The sequence below is a fragment of the Cyprinus carpio genome, chromosome B15 (genome assembly GCF_018340385.1).
Source record: "Cyprinus carpio isolate SPL01 chromosome B15, ASM1834038v1, whole genome shotgun sequence".
Classification (NCBI taxonomy): domain Eukaryota; kingdom Metazoa; phylum Chordata; class Actinopteri; order Cypriniformes; family Cyprinidae; genus Cyprinus; species Cyprinus carpio.
Genome location: NC_056611.1, coordinates 26970859 through 26988552, shown reverse-complemented (window position 1 = coordinate 26988552; position 17694 = coordinate 26970859). Strand labels below are relative to the sequence as shown.

Below are 17694 nucleotides of genomic sequence, written 5' to 3'. Positions count from 1 at the left end.
CCTCATGCACAAACCGAGATGTACGTACCGTGACCTACCTAAGCTGAATACAGTACAGGAGAGCGCGCTGACATGACCTGTGAAATGCAGTCGGTAGAATTTAGATAAAAATAGAGACATGGGTTGTGGTTTTACATCAGACAAGCAATCTTCAAATATCATCTTGCAAATACCCACTCTTGGAAGGAACATCTAGTATCACAGGAAACGAAAATACAAATTTAGCATTTGAAATATTTTTTTTAGAGAGTAAGTTATCAACATCCTGTCAAAACATCTTTTAATCATAACAAGTTTATATGTCAAATCAAGAGGAAAATACTACGTCAATGGAATATGAGTATAAATAGAATTAATAATAATAAAGAGAATAAATGACTAATACTTGACTATATTAGTAACAAAAGACAGTAACATGAATATAATTGTGGAATAACCCATATAATGTGGAATTTACTGTATCACTAAATATGAAAAATAAGAAAAATATAACGACATTAGAAATTTTTATACACCGTTCACATTTGTAACAAAGTGTAGACATGATGTAAATAAGAGCTTCATTGTCATGTTTCTTTATTTATATATGGATTAATGTAGGCTGTTATATACCTGTTTTTAAAATATATATTATAAATAAAATAATATACACTTCTATTCACAATGGATTCAGTAAGATTTTTAAATAGTTTTGAAAGAAATCTCTTCTGTTCAACAAGGCTGCATTTATTTGTTCAAAATACAGTAAAAACAGTAAATACACTATTTTAAAATGTATTTTTCCTGTCATGCTAAAGCTTCATTAGCTACTCCAGCTTTCAGTGTCACATGATCCTTCAGAAATCATGCTGATTGCTGCTCAAGAAACATTACTGAATGTTATGCTGCTCAAAAAAATGTGTCGAGGTGTTTCCATGTTTCGATGATCAGAAAGACTGAAATATGAAATGGAAAATAGAATTGTGAATTATTTTAAATTATTTAAAATGTCATTTTTTATGGCACATTTTGCATTTTTATTGCATGTGTACAATGTAAGACAGGGAACACATCAACATCATAAGGCATACACTGGCTACTAAAATTAATCTATTTTGGCAATGAGGAGCACACGTTTCCCATCTTTCTACTTCAAATACTTCACTGTACTTCAAATATTGTAAATATAGGCTAAAAGTACTCATTATAAACAAAAAATTATAATCAACTTTAATATTCAGTGAAGACAATTAGATGTGATGAGAGGCGGTAAGGGACCTGGATGACAGGTAGGGGGCGCTGGCCCAAAAACGGTTGAGAATCACTGGCATAAAGACTACTTTTTTTTATACTTTTTGGAGATGTGGCCAGTATAAATCATCATTGTATGCAAAACAACATCTGAGTCAGTTATGGAGTAACATCCAACAACACACTCACATATGGTGATAGTGTCTGAAACAGCGCCCCCTATGGCACAGCTGATATTAGTGGGCTGGTCGCAGTTGTACACAATGGTTTGGTTGACGGTCCAAGTTTTGGACTCGTTATCTGCTGAACTCTCGTTGTAAACTATGCTCGTCAGGCTTGGATTAAGCCCGGCCCATCTGATGAAGCTTTGTGGGTATCCGCCCACCGCCGAGCAGCCCCGCGCTGCCATTGTCACGTTCATGATCAAGTTCACTGCAGTTTGTCGTGATTGTGGGAACGCTGTACTCGGCTGAAAAAAAGGAGAGAGCAGTGGAATAAATGACATTAAAATGAAAAACCCTCAATGTTTCACTTCCTCAAAACCCACATCATTACAAGCATCCCAGAATTCTTAAGCCTCGTTAAGGCTGTCAGCTCAAATCCAAATTTGTTGAAATCCGATCTAGATGACTGACTGTCCACACAGTCTGTGAGTCTCCAATGCGAACAAGCATGCGCGCCCCTGCAGACCCCTGTGGACCCCGCGCACACACACACACACACACAAACACACACACACACACAAAAATAGGCTATATATGCATATTCAAATAATATTTCACAGAATGCCTTCATCACACACACACACACACACATAAATACACTTTAAGAGTTTATAAACATTATGAAATGAGAATGGTTCAAAATCTGAATTGCATTTGAATTTAAGTACCTAGGGGTGCATCAGAATTCAAGAAGTAAAAGAAAAGTGTCATTTTTAATAATGCATTTCAATTTATTCTCATGCATAACATATTGAGTAATTACAGAAATAATAGGCCTATACTAATTTGCCAGAATGCTCTAATTTCCTTAATAAAATTAAACAATTTTGTCCTATATATATATATATATATATATATATGGAAACAGGGTGGTGGATATTGTGTTGCAAATAAATAAATAAATAAAAAATTGTATTGTACTGATGGCTATTAATTGTTTTGACCGTAATAAACAGGCATAATCAGCCAACATTAATATGTAATTATTTTTGTATTTTCGTTTTGAAAATTTCTGTTATCAGGTTCAATTTCTTTTAATTGCACTTTATTGAATTCCTCTTTCTGTCATGCAGATTCAAATTCTAATTCAATTCCTGTCTGGTTGATTTGATTTAAATTCACTCTCATAAACTGAATATGAGCCGATTCTTCAATTCTGCATTTAACTCAACCCTGTTGTCATACCTGTGACTTTGAGGAGAATCTCTGAGATTTCAGGTTTGTTGTTGATGAAAACAAGACATTTATACAATCCTTCATCAGAGATGGAGATGTTTCTCATCTCCATGCTGAGCTCCGTTTCATTCACTTTGGTTCTGTTCTGGTACTCAGGCAACACTGGAATCGGTCGGCCTCTATAAAACCCGTTGATGAACACTTCTTTATCATTTTTAAATCTCTGTATGTACAAGCCTTCTACAGGAGTGCTGTGGTTTGAAGGACATCTGAATGTAACGCTGTGACCCAAAACAGCTGTGATGTTCTCCACTGCATCGCCATCACCTACACAAACACACAACAACAGAAAAATTTTAGAAGCATGTAATGTGGAAATTGTATATAAAAACAAATTAGTGTTATTCTTTTTGAACTCTGGTGTGAATAGCATTATGCTGCTGTTTGGATAATTACACAGACACAAGATTTATCATTTCCAAGCAAAACAGTCAAACTCTATAAGACCTGTAATTCAACCGTTGCTGAAAAATCTCTGCAAAAGTTAGTATACACAGAATAGCATATATATATACTGATCTGAGCTTTATGGCGGTGTGGCAAGACTCAATCCTCTCCTCAGTAAAGACACATGAAAACACTCTTGGAATTTGCAAAAAAGCACCTTAAGAACCCTCAGACTCTGAGAAACAATATTCTCTCTGATAAACCTTAATTCTAAGCATCATGTTTGAAGGAAACCAGCTCTGCTCATTACCTGCAGAGTAGCATCTTAATAGTAAAGTGTGCTGGAGCCTCATGCTGTGGGCTGTTTTTCAGCAGCAGGGACTGAGGGACTCTTCAGAGTAGAAGAAACACTCAATGCACCAAAATACTGAGATATGAAAACCCAGTCCAGAGCATTCAGAAGCTCAGACTGGGCAGAAGGTTCACCTTCCAATAGGACACTGACCCTAAACTCACAGCAAGAGTGGCTTATAGACAACTCTGTGAATGTCCTTGAGTGGCCCAGACACAGCCTGAGCTTGAACCCAGTCAAATGTTTCTGGAGAAACCTGAAAATGTCTGTCAGCCCCCATCCAACCTGACAGAGCTTGAGAGGTGAAGAGAAGAATGGTAGATAATTGCCAAATGATGATGAGCAAAGCTTGTCACAAAAAAAAAAAAAAAAAAAAAAAAAACTACTTGTAATGCAATGCAATGTACTTATTTCAGTTTTTTTCTTTTAAACAAATTTAAGAAGTTGTGACAATTGGGTTTTTGCTCTGTCAGTATGGTATATGGAGTACATATTGATGTGGGAAAAAAACTATATATATATATATATATATATATATATATATATATATATATATATATATAAAATACAAGTATAAGCATTCTTTGGACGGCTGAAGTTAAGATCAACCTGTACCAGAATGACGGGAAGAAAAACATATGGAGTAGGTTTTGAACAACTCATGGTCCAAAGCATACAACATCATCTGTGAAACATGAGCATGCATGGCTTCCAGTGGCACTGGGTTACCTATTGTTTATTGATGACGTGACAGAGGACAGAAGCAGCCGGATGAATTCTGAAGTGTGTAGGGATATACTCTCTGCCCAGATTCAGTCAAATGCAGCAAAGCTGATTGGGCAGCGCTTCATAGCACAAATGGACGATAACCCAAAACATACAGCAAAAGCAACCCAGGAGTTTTTGAAGGTAAAAAAAGTGGAATATTCTCAATGGCCGAGTCAATCTCCTGATCTCAACACAATTGAGCAGCATTTCACTCGCTGAAGACAAAACTTAAGGCAGAAAGAGCCACAAACAAACAGTAAAAGCCTGGCAAAGCATCACAAAGGAGAAACCCAGTCTTTTGTCATGTCCATGAGTTCCAGACTTGAGGCAGTCATTGCCTCCAAAGGATTCTCAACAAAATATTAAATTTCAGTGTTTTATTAATGATTATATTTATTTGTCCAATTACATTTGAGCTCCTGAAAATGCAGGGACTGTGAATCAAAAAAGCATTTTATGTTATATTTTTGTTCAACGCCTTGAATTAAACCTCAAAGTCTGCATTTCACTTTCATATTGATTGTTTTATTTTTAATTCTGTTCTGGTGGCATACAGAGCTGAAAATATGAAAACTGTGTCAGTGTCCAAATATAGCTCATGATCTGCTCTATATAATTGTGTATGTGACGAATAACAATCTTGAATATATATATATATCTTGAATATATATATGGACCTAACTGTATGTATATACAGTTAGGATGAAGTCAGGTAAAGTGGGACACTTTTTGGTAAATTGCATTTTAAACAACCTAAATCAGTTAGAATGTATTAATATTGTATGTTTTTTGTTTAAATAGATTGTAATGAAGGCCACTATGGTGAAATTTTCCCAATTTATGTATTTATTAACAAACTGTTCATCTTTAAACACCATCTGACACCCTCTTCAGCAAACTGAAAGCAATCAGGTTGAGTGGAACACTTTGTTAGGGAAAGTGGGACACTATTTTATGGTTAAAATGAACATGAGAAATATAAACTCCAATTCCAATGAAGCTGGGACGTTGTGTAAAACGTAAATAAAACCAGAATACATGCATTGAAAATCTGTGGCGCATTATGAAGCGCAAAATAACAAAGGAGACCTTCAATTAATTAATACTTGGAAGGATTTTTAAAAAATGCATTTCTGGAACTAATGCAAAAATTGTAACTTTGTAAACTTCACTCTACATTCAATGAATGGAACTTTCATTAACCCTACATCCTTTTACCACCTTTCAACAACTTCAGTGAACACATCCAAGACAGATGAAGTCATTGTCATCCATAAGTCCGTTGAGCTCTCCGCAGGACTCATGATACCACCGTTGGCAGTGGCAGCAAGCCACCCATTCCTCATTGGCCTTTGGGTCGCTTGCATCCCCATAGACCCCCTTGCAACCAGTACAGGGGTCACTTCCCTAAACTGTTTGCAGGGGAGGAACGGAAGCTTTTTGGGGGCGGACACCAGCAGGCTTACACAATTTGTTTGTTTTTGGTTTCTTTTTGTCTGCTCTGGCCTGGACAAAGTTGAAGTGTTCCTGGCTTGTTAGGTGGTAGCTGGGTGGCCTCATCATCATCCTCTTCTTTCTCTCTCTCTTGTAGGTACTTCAATAAGGTCTGAGAACCTTACAATGGAAGCCCACTCAGCTACTGAAGTGCTGGGTAGAGAGGCTGGCCCAGTTGTGAGGGTGGAGGCATGTTATTTATATTCAGACACATTATTATTACTTATAACAACTTATAACAACTTATTTACTTATATAAAATGTTATCTTCTGGTTCATGAAAAGGCTGCATTGTGTTTGCTAGCATTAGCCCTAAAACTATATATATGTTATCATCACTAGTTCTGTTCAAATCACTCGTAGCTGTTTACAAAGGTTGCTGGTTGCCTGAATTTTCAGAGAAATTACCATTAAACACTAACTAACTGAAAATGTGAAATTCTTCAAAATGTCATTCTTACCAGATGTAGCTGTAAACAGCAGCAAGGTCACGACCAAGGCCAAGCTAAAAACACACACAAGCAAGAGAAACGATTAGAGACACAAACATGAACACTCACAATTGTGAATTTGCATATTCCTCAAAAAAAAAGAATTCTCATGACTCACTTCATAATGCTTAAATAAAAATAACTGCAGCATCAGGCCTTAATCAAAGACGTGTACTCGCTGTTGATTACTGATTTTCACTCTTAAAAAACTTTCTTTATTGCATCAGTTATTTTATGAAACGTCTTTTTCAAGTTTCTTCAGAGTGGAAAAAGGTTTTTTGGAATGTTCTTCACACTAAGACAAAAGAACTGCTCTCTGAAATGTTCTTTTTTGGAATCCAAAATGTAACAAAAGCAAACCTCTTTTGCATCTTGCTATTTTCATTTTCGATTTCACATCATCTCACACTTAAATAAACTTAGTCATGTGACAGAATTTATGGCTGGCTTGATTTATGTATTGTGACACACAGTTAGGTCCATATATATATGTGACCCTAGACCACAAAACCAGTCTTAAGTGTCACTTTAAATAAATAAGCTTTCCATTGATGTGTGGTTTGTTAGGAGGACAATATTTGTCTGAGATACAACTATTTGAAAATCTGGAATCTGAGGGTGCTAAAAATATATAAATATTGAGAAAATCACCTTTAAAGTTGTCCAAATGAAGTCATTAGCAATGCATATTACTAATCGAAAATTAAGTTTTAATATATGTACAGTAGGAAATGATCTTTACTTACTGTAATATCCTAATGATTTTTGGCATAAAAGAAAAATCAGTCATTTTGACCTATACAATGTATTTTTGGCTATTGCTACAAATATACCCCATCGACGTAAGACTGGTTTGGTGGTCCAGGGTCACATATTTGCACACTGACAAAGTTTTCATAATTTCAGCTCTGTATGCCACCAGAATTAGTAAATAGTCTAATGATTAATTACAATCAAAAGGATAAGTATATTAATCAAAAATACAAATGAAATAGTTTTTTTTCAGTTAGGTCTGTGTAGTATAGGCTATACAGAAATAGTAGTTGCTAATATAATATTAAAGTTATTCATTCTGGTTAAATCACAAAAACAAAATACACACAAATGTGTCCCGGCTCTTGATATACAATAACTAATGAACATCTTTTAACATAAAAAATTATGCAAGGGCAGATAAGAACCCAAAACCTCTAACACGCCTAACAAAAATTCTAACACTGTTTAGAGATATAATTAGTGCATATCTATAAATTTATTCACTGACATGAATAATCTCAGGCCTAATAATACATTTCTTATAGTACAGAGAGAGAGAGAGAGAGCTGTATCAGTACCTGTGAGTGTATAAGCAGCGCAGTTGTAAACTCATGCTGGTGGATGTGTGAACGGCAGAAACACTTACAGAGAGCAGACTGGCTTCATGTCCTCCTCTCTGTCTCAGCACTAAGAATAGACTCTTGAAACAGGAAATACACGCCTACACAGAGAGAAAGGGTGAAAAGTGATGCCATCCGCTTCATATCAACGAATCCCACACAACATGCTCTTGTCGGACTACTAGACAGCTAAAGAGACAAACAGAACAGAATGAAAGAAAGAAAACTGATTGTCCTGTTGTGCTGTAAACAAAGAAAATCAACTAAAATAATTGGGTTGTTTCACTGGAGATTGCATTAAACCAAAATAAACTAAACTGCTGTTTGTTTTTTCTTTTTTTGCATATTTGTCACACTTAAAAAATTCAGATCATCAAACTAATTGAAATATTACACAAAGGTTATGCAAGTAAACACAAAATGCAATCTTTAAATGATGATTTCATTTGTTAAGGCAAAAAAGCTGTCCAAACCTACCTGGCCCTACGTGAAAAATTAATTGCCCACTCCTGGTAAATCATGAAAGAACTGTGATTAACCACATTATTTTAGAAAGCAGAGTTAAATTTCACTAGCCACACGCAGACCTGATTACTGCCAGACCTGTTTAATCAAGAAATCCCTTAAACAGAAGCTGTCTGACAAAGTGAAGCATGCTTAAAGAGCAACACATCATGCTGTGATCTAAAGAGATTCAAGAACAGATGAGAAACAAAATAGTTGACATGTATCAGTATGGAAACAGTTATAAAGCCATTTCTAATGCTTTGGGACTCCAGCGAACCACGGTCAGAGACATTATCCACAAATAGAGAAAACTTGGAACAGTTGTGAATCTTCCCAGGAGTGTCCGGTCTACCAAAATTACTCCAAGAGCACAACAACGACTCATCCAGGAGCTCATAAAAGAACCCAGAACAACATCTAAAGACCTGCAGGCCTCACTCGCCTCAATTTAGCTCAGTGCTCATGATTCAACAATAAGAAACAGACGGGGCAGAAACAGCATCCATGGGAGAGTTTCAAGGCAAAAGCCACTGCTGACCAAAAAGAACACAAAGCCTTGTCTCACATTTGCCAAAAAATATCCCAAGACTTTTGGGCAAATATTCTGTGGACTGATGAGACAACAGTTGAACTTGCCATTATTGATGGAAGCACGAATTCTGCTCTCTTATCAGAAAATCCTGAAGGAGAATGTCCGGCCGTCAGTTTTCTGACCTCAAGCTCAAACACACTTGGGTTATGCAGCAGGACAATGATCCAAACACACCAGCAAGTCCACCTCTGAATGGCTCAAGAAAGCCTCATAAATGATCCACATTAAACTGGAGCTGATCAAAGTAAATAAAAGCTTCTGTGGGCTGATCACAGACACAGCGCTGACAAAAAAGAAGAGAAATAAAGAGAAACGCAGTGCAGCTTAACTACTCTTTATCCAGCATATGTGTGTGAGAGATGAAACCAGACACACTTCACAGCACACAGTCAAGAGTCAGACTAAACAGAAGCCCTCATAAACCATCGGTCAGATCCAGCAAAGTCTAGTGTGTGTGGAACAAGAGTAATGAAATGAAGAAATGTGTTTGTAAAGTAGAGGATGAAATAAGAGAGCACTTACTTAGGTTTGTGGTTTTCCTCCCAGCAGTGAGCAAGAGATTAAATGAAACACACACATGTAACAGATGGGCGAGAGATAAAGTGCTCCTGAGTAACCTCAGATCGAACATGAACACAAACACTGCTGAAAATGAACTTTAATAAAGTAGGTTTCTGAACTGTTCGAAACTGTTGAATAATTTTAACTAAGCTGAACTAAAGTATATTGCTTATAAATAGGTTATTGGTACATTATAACATTACGCTTCATGTGGGTTATTTTTCTGAATGTAGCCTAATAAAATGTGACTTAGACCTATACATAGCTTTTTTTTCTCTATCTCTTCTGAAGTAAATGAGAACACTGATGTGGGGGGAAAAATGCCCTGGCAACCACTTGCAGTGCCTTATAACGTCATCTACGGAGGCACTTTTGTGCTCACCATTTCTCATATCATAAATATTTTTTACATCGGTGGAGCCTGAGCAGTGTGACATTCCACAACTATGTGGAATACTGTATGGTACAATGCAAGAACTTGAACTGAGTAATATTTTATAAGATTTTCAAATACACAATATATTTTTAACATCTTTGTTTTGGACTGTCAACATGTTTTTGTTTTTTTGTTGTTGTTGTTGTTGTTTTTAAAGCTGCACATATTTTGAATATTTGATTATATTTTATATTAAATTATATATTGTATTATATTTTATTATAAATTGAGCAGGTTAGAAATTAGCCAGGGCTTGTTGTAAAATGCCACCAAAATTCAAAATGATGAGATTAATTAATTATTGATTGATTGATTGATTGATTGCACATGCAAATCTTTAATCTTTTAACATTCAAAGTATTTCTTAAAATGCTATTTTGGGCTTAGATAATTGTTCTTATGCAATATAAGATGTGAGCTGTTGTAAAGATTTTTGAAACATTCAGTATATTTAAATATATTGAATAATTAAATATGAATTGTTCAGACTGCCAAAAGTTAAAACATTTAAATCATTATCTGTATTCATTTTTATATTCAATCATATTCATCTGATAATAATGTTATTCTACGCCTAGATAATTTGTAAATGAACTGAAACATTTGCCACTTGTATATTCAGAACAGCATATCATCCCTTATTGTTAGTATACATAGTATACATTATGTATAGAGTATGCAAAATGTTTACAGAAGTATAGTAAGTGCAATATAGACAACCAGAGCTCAGTGCATGAAATACCATAATGCAATGCAGAATACTACAGTTCGAATCATTATAGTTGCAGACTGCATGGCATACTATTTTTTAAAAAGCATGCAGTAGACAGTATATGTACTGTACTGTGCAGTATGCAGCATGCTAGTGAAAATAAATCTCAGTCTCAGGTCAAAGGTCAGCCTGATTTTATTTAGTTTATTGAATTCATGGTCAGTGTTTACATGTTACCTGAAAGATATTGTGATTTACACATTTCGTTAATAATATTCTCTGGTTTGTTGTCCAGCAGTGTGAGTCAACACTCAACAGTGAGTGGTTTGTAGCTCATTTGTCTGGTGGTTGTTGATTGGTTCGCAAGGGCAGAGGTCGTTGCCGGGGTCGTTTACGGGTTCAGTGTTGGAGTTGTGTGTGGTCTGAGGTATCGTCCCATTGGCTACAGGCTGATGCAGGTGTGTGTTCCACTGAGTAGCGATAACTCCGCCCCAAATTCGACGACTTTCCTGAAAACTCACGCAGATTGCGCAGCCCCGCCCCTTTTGTTCACAGCCCCGCCCACTTCTGTCACGTACGCCCTGGTGTCTCACTCCGCCCCGCGTCCCTTTGCTACGCCGACTGAGCGAGACGGTCTGCGCATGTGTGTAACGCATCGCCACAGACGCTAGGTCCGAATGGGAGGAAGTGCTATCGATTAGTCTTTTCCCGAGCGCGAGCGGTCGCAGCGGCAGCGCAAGCCGCAGAAGCTTCCAGAAGCGCGAGTTGGTTCGCTCGGATCGCGCGTCGTGCCAGCGGATGGAGATGGAGTTGTTGCGCAGTTGCGCGATGTCACCACAGGGGGCACTAAACGCGCGTCGTCTCACGGTGATGACAGGAACACGCGCCGCGTGATGCAGGTACAAACATAGACGACACTCCAGCAGACCGAGACTCTTCTCACACAAACAATCCGAGCTCAACACCACCAGCAGCCGCCGACACGCCTGCATACACCTGAGAACCGACTCCATCAGATCTGAGAGAGAGAGAGAAACACACACACACAACAGGTGCTGAGTTCACCTGCGCCTCTTACACTTCTGTTCAGCAAGGATGCAGTAAAATAATCAAAAGTGACAGTAAAGACATTTATGTTACAAAAAATGTTCTATTTTCAAATAAATGCTGTTCTTTTGAACTTTCTACTCATCTGTGAATCCTGAAAAATAAAATGCATCACGGTTTCCACAGAAATATGAGGCAGCACAACTGTTTTCAACATTGATAATAATCAGAAATGTTTCTTGAGCAGTAAATCAGCATATTAGAATGATTTCTGAAGATCATGTGAAACTGAAGACTGGAGTAATGATGCTGAAAATTCAGCTGCGCATCATATGAATTTTAAAATATAACAGACAACAGCTGCTTTAAACTTTTGAACTCTATCATTCACTATATTCATGTCTTAATTAAGCACAAAGTTTGTAATCTTTTGCTCACAAATATAAAGTATGTAAACTATGTATAATCTCACTGTAAGTGTGACTTCTCAAGAGGAGTTCTTATTATTTCATCTGAGCTTTAACAGTTGAGATTTAACTGGAGTCCTATGTTTTGGGTTGATCATTGCCTCAACACAATGTTTTTTTTTTTGTTTGTTTGTTTGTTTGTTTGTTTGTTTTTTCAGTTTTGCCACATATACATATTTAAGAAATTAACCATTCAAATCAACAAAATTAAACCACAGTAATCCACAAGTAATCCTCACCACTCCAGTCCATCAGTTAACATCTGGAGAAGACAAAAGCTGCGTGTTTGTAAAAAAACAAAACAAATCCATCATTAGGATGTTTTAACTTTAAATCATTGCTTTTAGCTATGAGTCCATAACTCATAACTTCCTTCAGTGTAAAAGTCCATCTCCTGTTGTCTCTCACATCAAAATCCACTCACATATTTGTTTAGAGCTCTTTTGGACTGTTTTGTCTTAAGTGGTGCTTGATTTCTCCCCTGATTCACACCAGACCCCTTTCACTGAAGGAAGCGTTATTATTATGGACTTGGTTTGAAGTAAAATAATGTCTTAATGCTGGATTTGTTTCAGCTTTTGTCTTCTCCAGATGTTAACTGCTGGACTGGAGTGCTGTGGATTACTTGTGGATTATTGTGATGTTTTTATCAGCTGTTTGGACTCTCATTCTGACGGCACCCATTCACTGCAGAGCATCCATTGCTGAGACACTGATGCAATGCTACATTTCTACAAATCTGATGAAGAAACAAACTCATTTTAGGTAGCCTGAGGGTGAGGACATTTTCAGCTAATTTACATTTTTAGGTAAACTATTCCTTTAAAGTAATGGCAAGCAGCATTGTGGTAGATATATGAATGCCTTTTGAACTTTCTGAATTGCCAATGGAAAAATTATTGACAAAACGAAAGTGGCTAGAAATGTGTGCGTTTACGGTTTCAATATATTTAGACGTTTGTGGGGGTTTTCTTTCCAGAGAATCAGAACTGAGCTGTTCTGGCTTCTCCAGACTTTGAGAAACACACACAAAACCAGATTCACTGGGGCAAGACGGCATGTGATTGGTTGAGTTTTTTTTTCACTTCCTCCATTCACTGATGACTGAAGGGAAACACTTATGCAAACATTTCATCATCCGTGATCATGAGTGTAAATAATGAACACGGACGTCAGTTGCTGTTCATGTAATGATCAGATTCAGTGTGAAATGCATCTGGACATGATTAATGAAATAAATCAATGAAAAACTGATGTAAATGTAAAAATAAACTATTATTTATTAAAACAGTAAAAAATGTGATCACGAGAACACACTGGACATGACATGGTCATAATAAGATGAACTCAGTGATGAATGACAACCACTGAAACATACTGAGAATAAAATGAATTATTATGAATTGCATTATTTAAAGCAGGATTCTGCCCTCTTGTGGCTGATGCTCAGTAACACACTTCACACCTCTGATCTGAACTGAGCATTCATCAGCAACGATTTTCTAATGCAAGTATTTTCTAATGTAAGTCTATGGAGAAAGCCTCAGTGTCCTGCTATAGTTCACTATTTCAGGAGTCAGACACCGACAGAAGTGGTGTTTGTAATCTAGGGTACTAGATAAGTGCACTACAATCCAAACCCACTAGAACAGGGTTTCAGTATTGTTGCTGTTAACTAAAACTATTCAAAAACATTTTTGTTAACTAAAAGTTGAAATCCAATAAAATATAAATATTACACAAAAATGAATACTACAATAGCTTAAAAATACTAAATTAACACTGTGAATCCCTAATGAAAGCTTATTAACATAAGTAACTTAATCAGAAATTAGATGTTGCCTCGGCAGCTAACGGAAATACAATAAATTTAAATACTAAAATTTAAATAAAAAATGTGTGTGTGTGGGTATATATATATATATATATATATATAGATATATATATATATATATATATATATACACACACATATACATACATATAGGTTGTTGTGTGGTTTTGTCATTTTCATTACTTACTATATAGTATACTAAATCTACACTGAAAATCCTATATGACATCTACTATTTCTTTTTTCTGTAAAGCTGCTTTGAGATGATGCATATTGTGAAAGGGCTATACTAATAAAGTGAACAAGTCAATCTAACAATAATGACAGAAGACACTCTCACAATAATCACATATGATTCTCTCTTCTGCCTCACATTTTTTTACGTGATACTGGTTCTTTTTGATTTACATCCAGTAGCTGGGTGTGTGTGTGCTGTGTGTCTCTCCTCATGGGCAGCTCGAGCTGCAGCTGTTTCCAGAAGCGTGAGGACAGAGGGGCCGATTTCTCGCCCTTCCAGCGTATGAGCGTCAGTGCCAGCCGGGCCCGGCGCAGCTCTTTGACCCAGATCTTCCTCCGGATCGGTTTGAACTGGATCAGAACCACCCTGAGGCTGCCGCCGTGCAGCATGCTGGTCAGTCCGGCCTGCAGCTCGAGCAGAGCCTGTGTCCCGCGGACAGCGCTGCACGGACTCACAACCACCACCAGCCTGCGGCTCTGACCCACAAACCTCAGCGTATCGTCTGTTATAGCTACACACAGATACACATTAATACACACACACACACACACACACTCAGAAACACACCACACAAGTCATACACAAGTACTCTTATTTTCGTATCATTTATATAAAATTATAGTTTTCAGTAATATTTACAATTACCTTTTTTTTATAATTTTAAGTTTAAGGGCTGTTGTCATTTTTTATCAATACTACAAGTTACATTTAATTTATTTCAGTTTTAGTTTTTATTTCTTTTTGTCTTATTTTATTTTGATATCTTCATTTTAAAATTTTAGTCACTTTGTGCTCCTGTCATTTTCATTAGTTCTGTAATATTATTATTTACATTTAATTTATTTTTGTTTTAGTTCAATTTTGGTTTTTATTTCATGGTCTTTTTTATTTTATTATTTTTCTTTAAATATGTCCATTTAGGTTTCATTTATTTTGATTTGAGTTTTAGTTTTTATTAGTGCTGTCAAACGATTAATCGCATTCCAAAATAAAAGTTTTTCTTTATGTAATATATGTGTGTGTTCTGTGTATATTTAATACACGCACATACAGTATATAGTTTGAAAATATTTACATGTATATAGTTATAGTCATAATTTATAATATATAGATATATAAATATATTTAATATACAAATATAATTTTTTTCTTAAATATATACATGCATATATGTGTATTTATATATACATAATAAATATACACAGCACACACACATAATATGTAAACAAAAACTTTTATTTTGAATATGATTGATCATTTGACGGCACTAGTTTTTATTTAATTTTTTTATTAATTTTTATTTCAGTTTTATTTCTAATTTCCATTTACTTTGTTGTTCATTTAATATCTTTATTTTGTTGTATTTCAGCATTGTTTGAATAAAAAATATATTTAAAAAAAATTATATTTGAATGGTTTTAGTTATAATAACACTGACGTACTTGCATTTTATCATGAACTGCAAATTTGTCTATAATCACATACTTGTGTAGAGCAGGAATTCCCAAACTTTTAATACTTCCATAATTTAGCATCACATTTGGATTTTCATGGTTCACTGATGTTGCTTAATGATTTTAGAATAATTTTATTTTATGCATTAAGTTATAATACTAATATTCATGTGAAATTCTTCAATTTTAAATGTTCAAAGCTATTATTTTGGTAGAATATCTGTAAAATGCTGTAAACATCTGTCCACAAAAAGTGTACAACTCCGTAAATGTGAATGAATTAAAGGTATGTGTTCCCAAATGCATGTTAAACTTGCAACGCAGCTTGTTTGCAGTGAATGTAGCCGCTTTAGTGAACCCCTCTTTGGGAAGCCCTGCTGTACTGTACAGTCATGTGATACTCACTTCCTCCAGGAAGACTGTCCCGGTCGAAGATGCAGACAGAGTAACCGAACTCAGACTCCAGGACTCGACGCAGCGTGGACAGAACGAACTCCTCCTCCTCACTGTTGCGAGCGTATGAGATGTACACATCATACTGCTTATCATCTGCAGAAACAGACAGGGTTCAGTCAATATTAGTGTTAAACTAAAAAAGTTCAGTTTTTTGAATGTGTGGTTAAATGTTAATTTTAGGCCCCGTAAAAAAAAACCTTATGACACAGCTATCAACTAGCCATGAAACACAAGAGTCATATATATATATATATATACACACACACACATCTGGAATCTGACAGTGCAGTATTGAGAAAATCATCTTTAAAGTTGTCCAAATGAAGTTCTTAGCAATGCATATTTCTAATCAAAAATGAAGTTTTGATATATTTACAGTAGGGAATTTATTAAATATCTTCATGGAACATGATCTTTACTTAATAAAAGAAAAATCGATAATTTTGACCCATACAATGTATTGTTGGCTATTGCTACAAATATACCTGTGACTGGTTTTGTGCTCCAAGCTCACATATGCATTTATGTGCATCTCTCACCTGTGTATCTCTCATCTGAGCCAAACCACGAGCGATAGAGCAGCAGCAGCTCAAGCCAGAACACGTGATAGATGACAAACATCATCAACATGAGCGCCAGTGTCACACCTAAACCACAGCTCAGCTCTAGAGTCGGGAAGTACGCTACACACACACACATACACACACACACACACAAGATTATATATACAGTACACACACAGGCACACATATTCACTTCAAAGGTCAAATTTTGCTACTAAGGTTTCTATATCTCAACTGCAAAAGCATGTTATGGGTTCAAGGCACGCATGCTATATGCTTTATGTTTTAGGTCACTTATAAAAGCATCTGCCAAATGCATAATTGACATCTGCTCAAAAAAAAAGAAGAAGATTAAAATGAATAAAGTTAATAAAATTTTAGTCTGCATTTTGATCAACATCTGCTGCCAAAACAAACATACAACAAGTGCCAAATGAATTTAAAAATGGTTGTGGCAAGTACAATAAATTAACTGATTTATTGTTTTAATACCACATCAGCAGTATTTTTATGCCAAATTTAGAGTAGAAGAAACTAAAATAAAGAAAATTATATACAACATTATTCTTACAACAATATAAAAATAACATTTTGGTTTTCAAAGAAACTAAGCTGAATAAAAGTACAGATACATTAAATTTCTTAAAAGTGACAGTAAAGACATATATAAAATTACTAAAGATTTCTATTTCAAATAAATGCTGATCTTTCGAACTTTCTATACATCAAAAAACCTTGAAAAATTAAATGTAAGAAAAAGATTAAATTAGATTTTATTTAGGTTTTAGGATATTGTACAATAGTAACAATGCTGTTTTTAAATGTATTTGCTGTTTTTTATATTTACAAATTATATAGCTGCCTACATTTATTTACTGCTAATCATATTATCAACATTGATAATAATCAGAAATGTTTCTTGAGTAGCAAATCATCATATTAGAATGATTTCTGAAGATCATGTGACACTGAAGACTGGAGTAATGATGCTGAAAATACAGCTGCGCATCACAGAAATAAATGACATTTGAACACATTTGAATATGCATGTGTGTGTTAGTCATGTTAGCGTGTGTAGTTACGCTCGGCCTTCAGTACGGCTCGGCTGGTGTTGAACCCACGGCTGTTTCTGGCGGAGCAGTTAAACTCCCTCTGCAGGTCATCAGCTGAAAAATCCATCACATTCAGGACTCGTTCTTTCCATTCGTCACCGTCCTTATATGACGCAAGCCTAGACACACACACATACACACGAGTCAGTACAATAGA

The 17694-nt window shown here is 35.7% G+C and overlaps 1 protein-coding gene and 1 pseudogene across 1 annotated transcript in view; both read right to left on the bottom strand.

Moving 5' to 3' along the window:
* Positions 1-770: 770 nt before the first annotated feature.
* LOC109045133 lies at positions 771-8013 on the bottom strand (annotated as a pseudogene).
* Positions 8014-10416: 2403 nt separating this feature from the next.
* LOC109078443 (interleukin-1 receptor accessory protein-like) overlaps positions 10417-17694 on the bottom strand; it is a 51520-nt gene continuing 44242 nt past the window's right edge. Inside the window, exons 10-13 of the mRNA XM_042740108.1 lie at positions 17508-17656; positions 16402-16545; positions 15812-15955; positions 10417-11384 (exon numbers count right to left, since the gene is read on the bottom strand). Of these exons, the coding sequence (XP_042596042.1) occupies positions 10678-11384; positions 15812-15955; positions 16402-16545; positions 17508-17656 (1144 nt within the window). The 3' untranslated portion in view covers positions 10417-10677. The remainder of the gene's footprint in view (positions 11385-15811; positions 15956-16401; positions 16546-17507; positions 17657-17694) is intronic.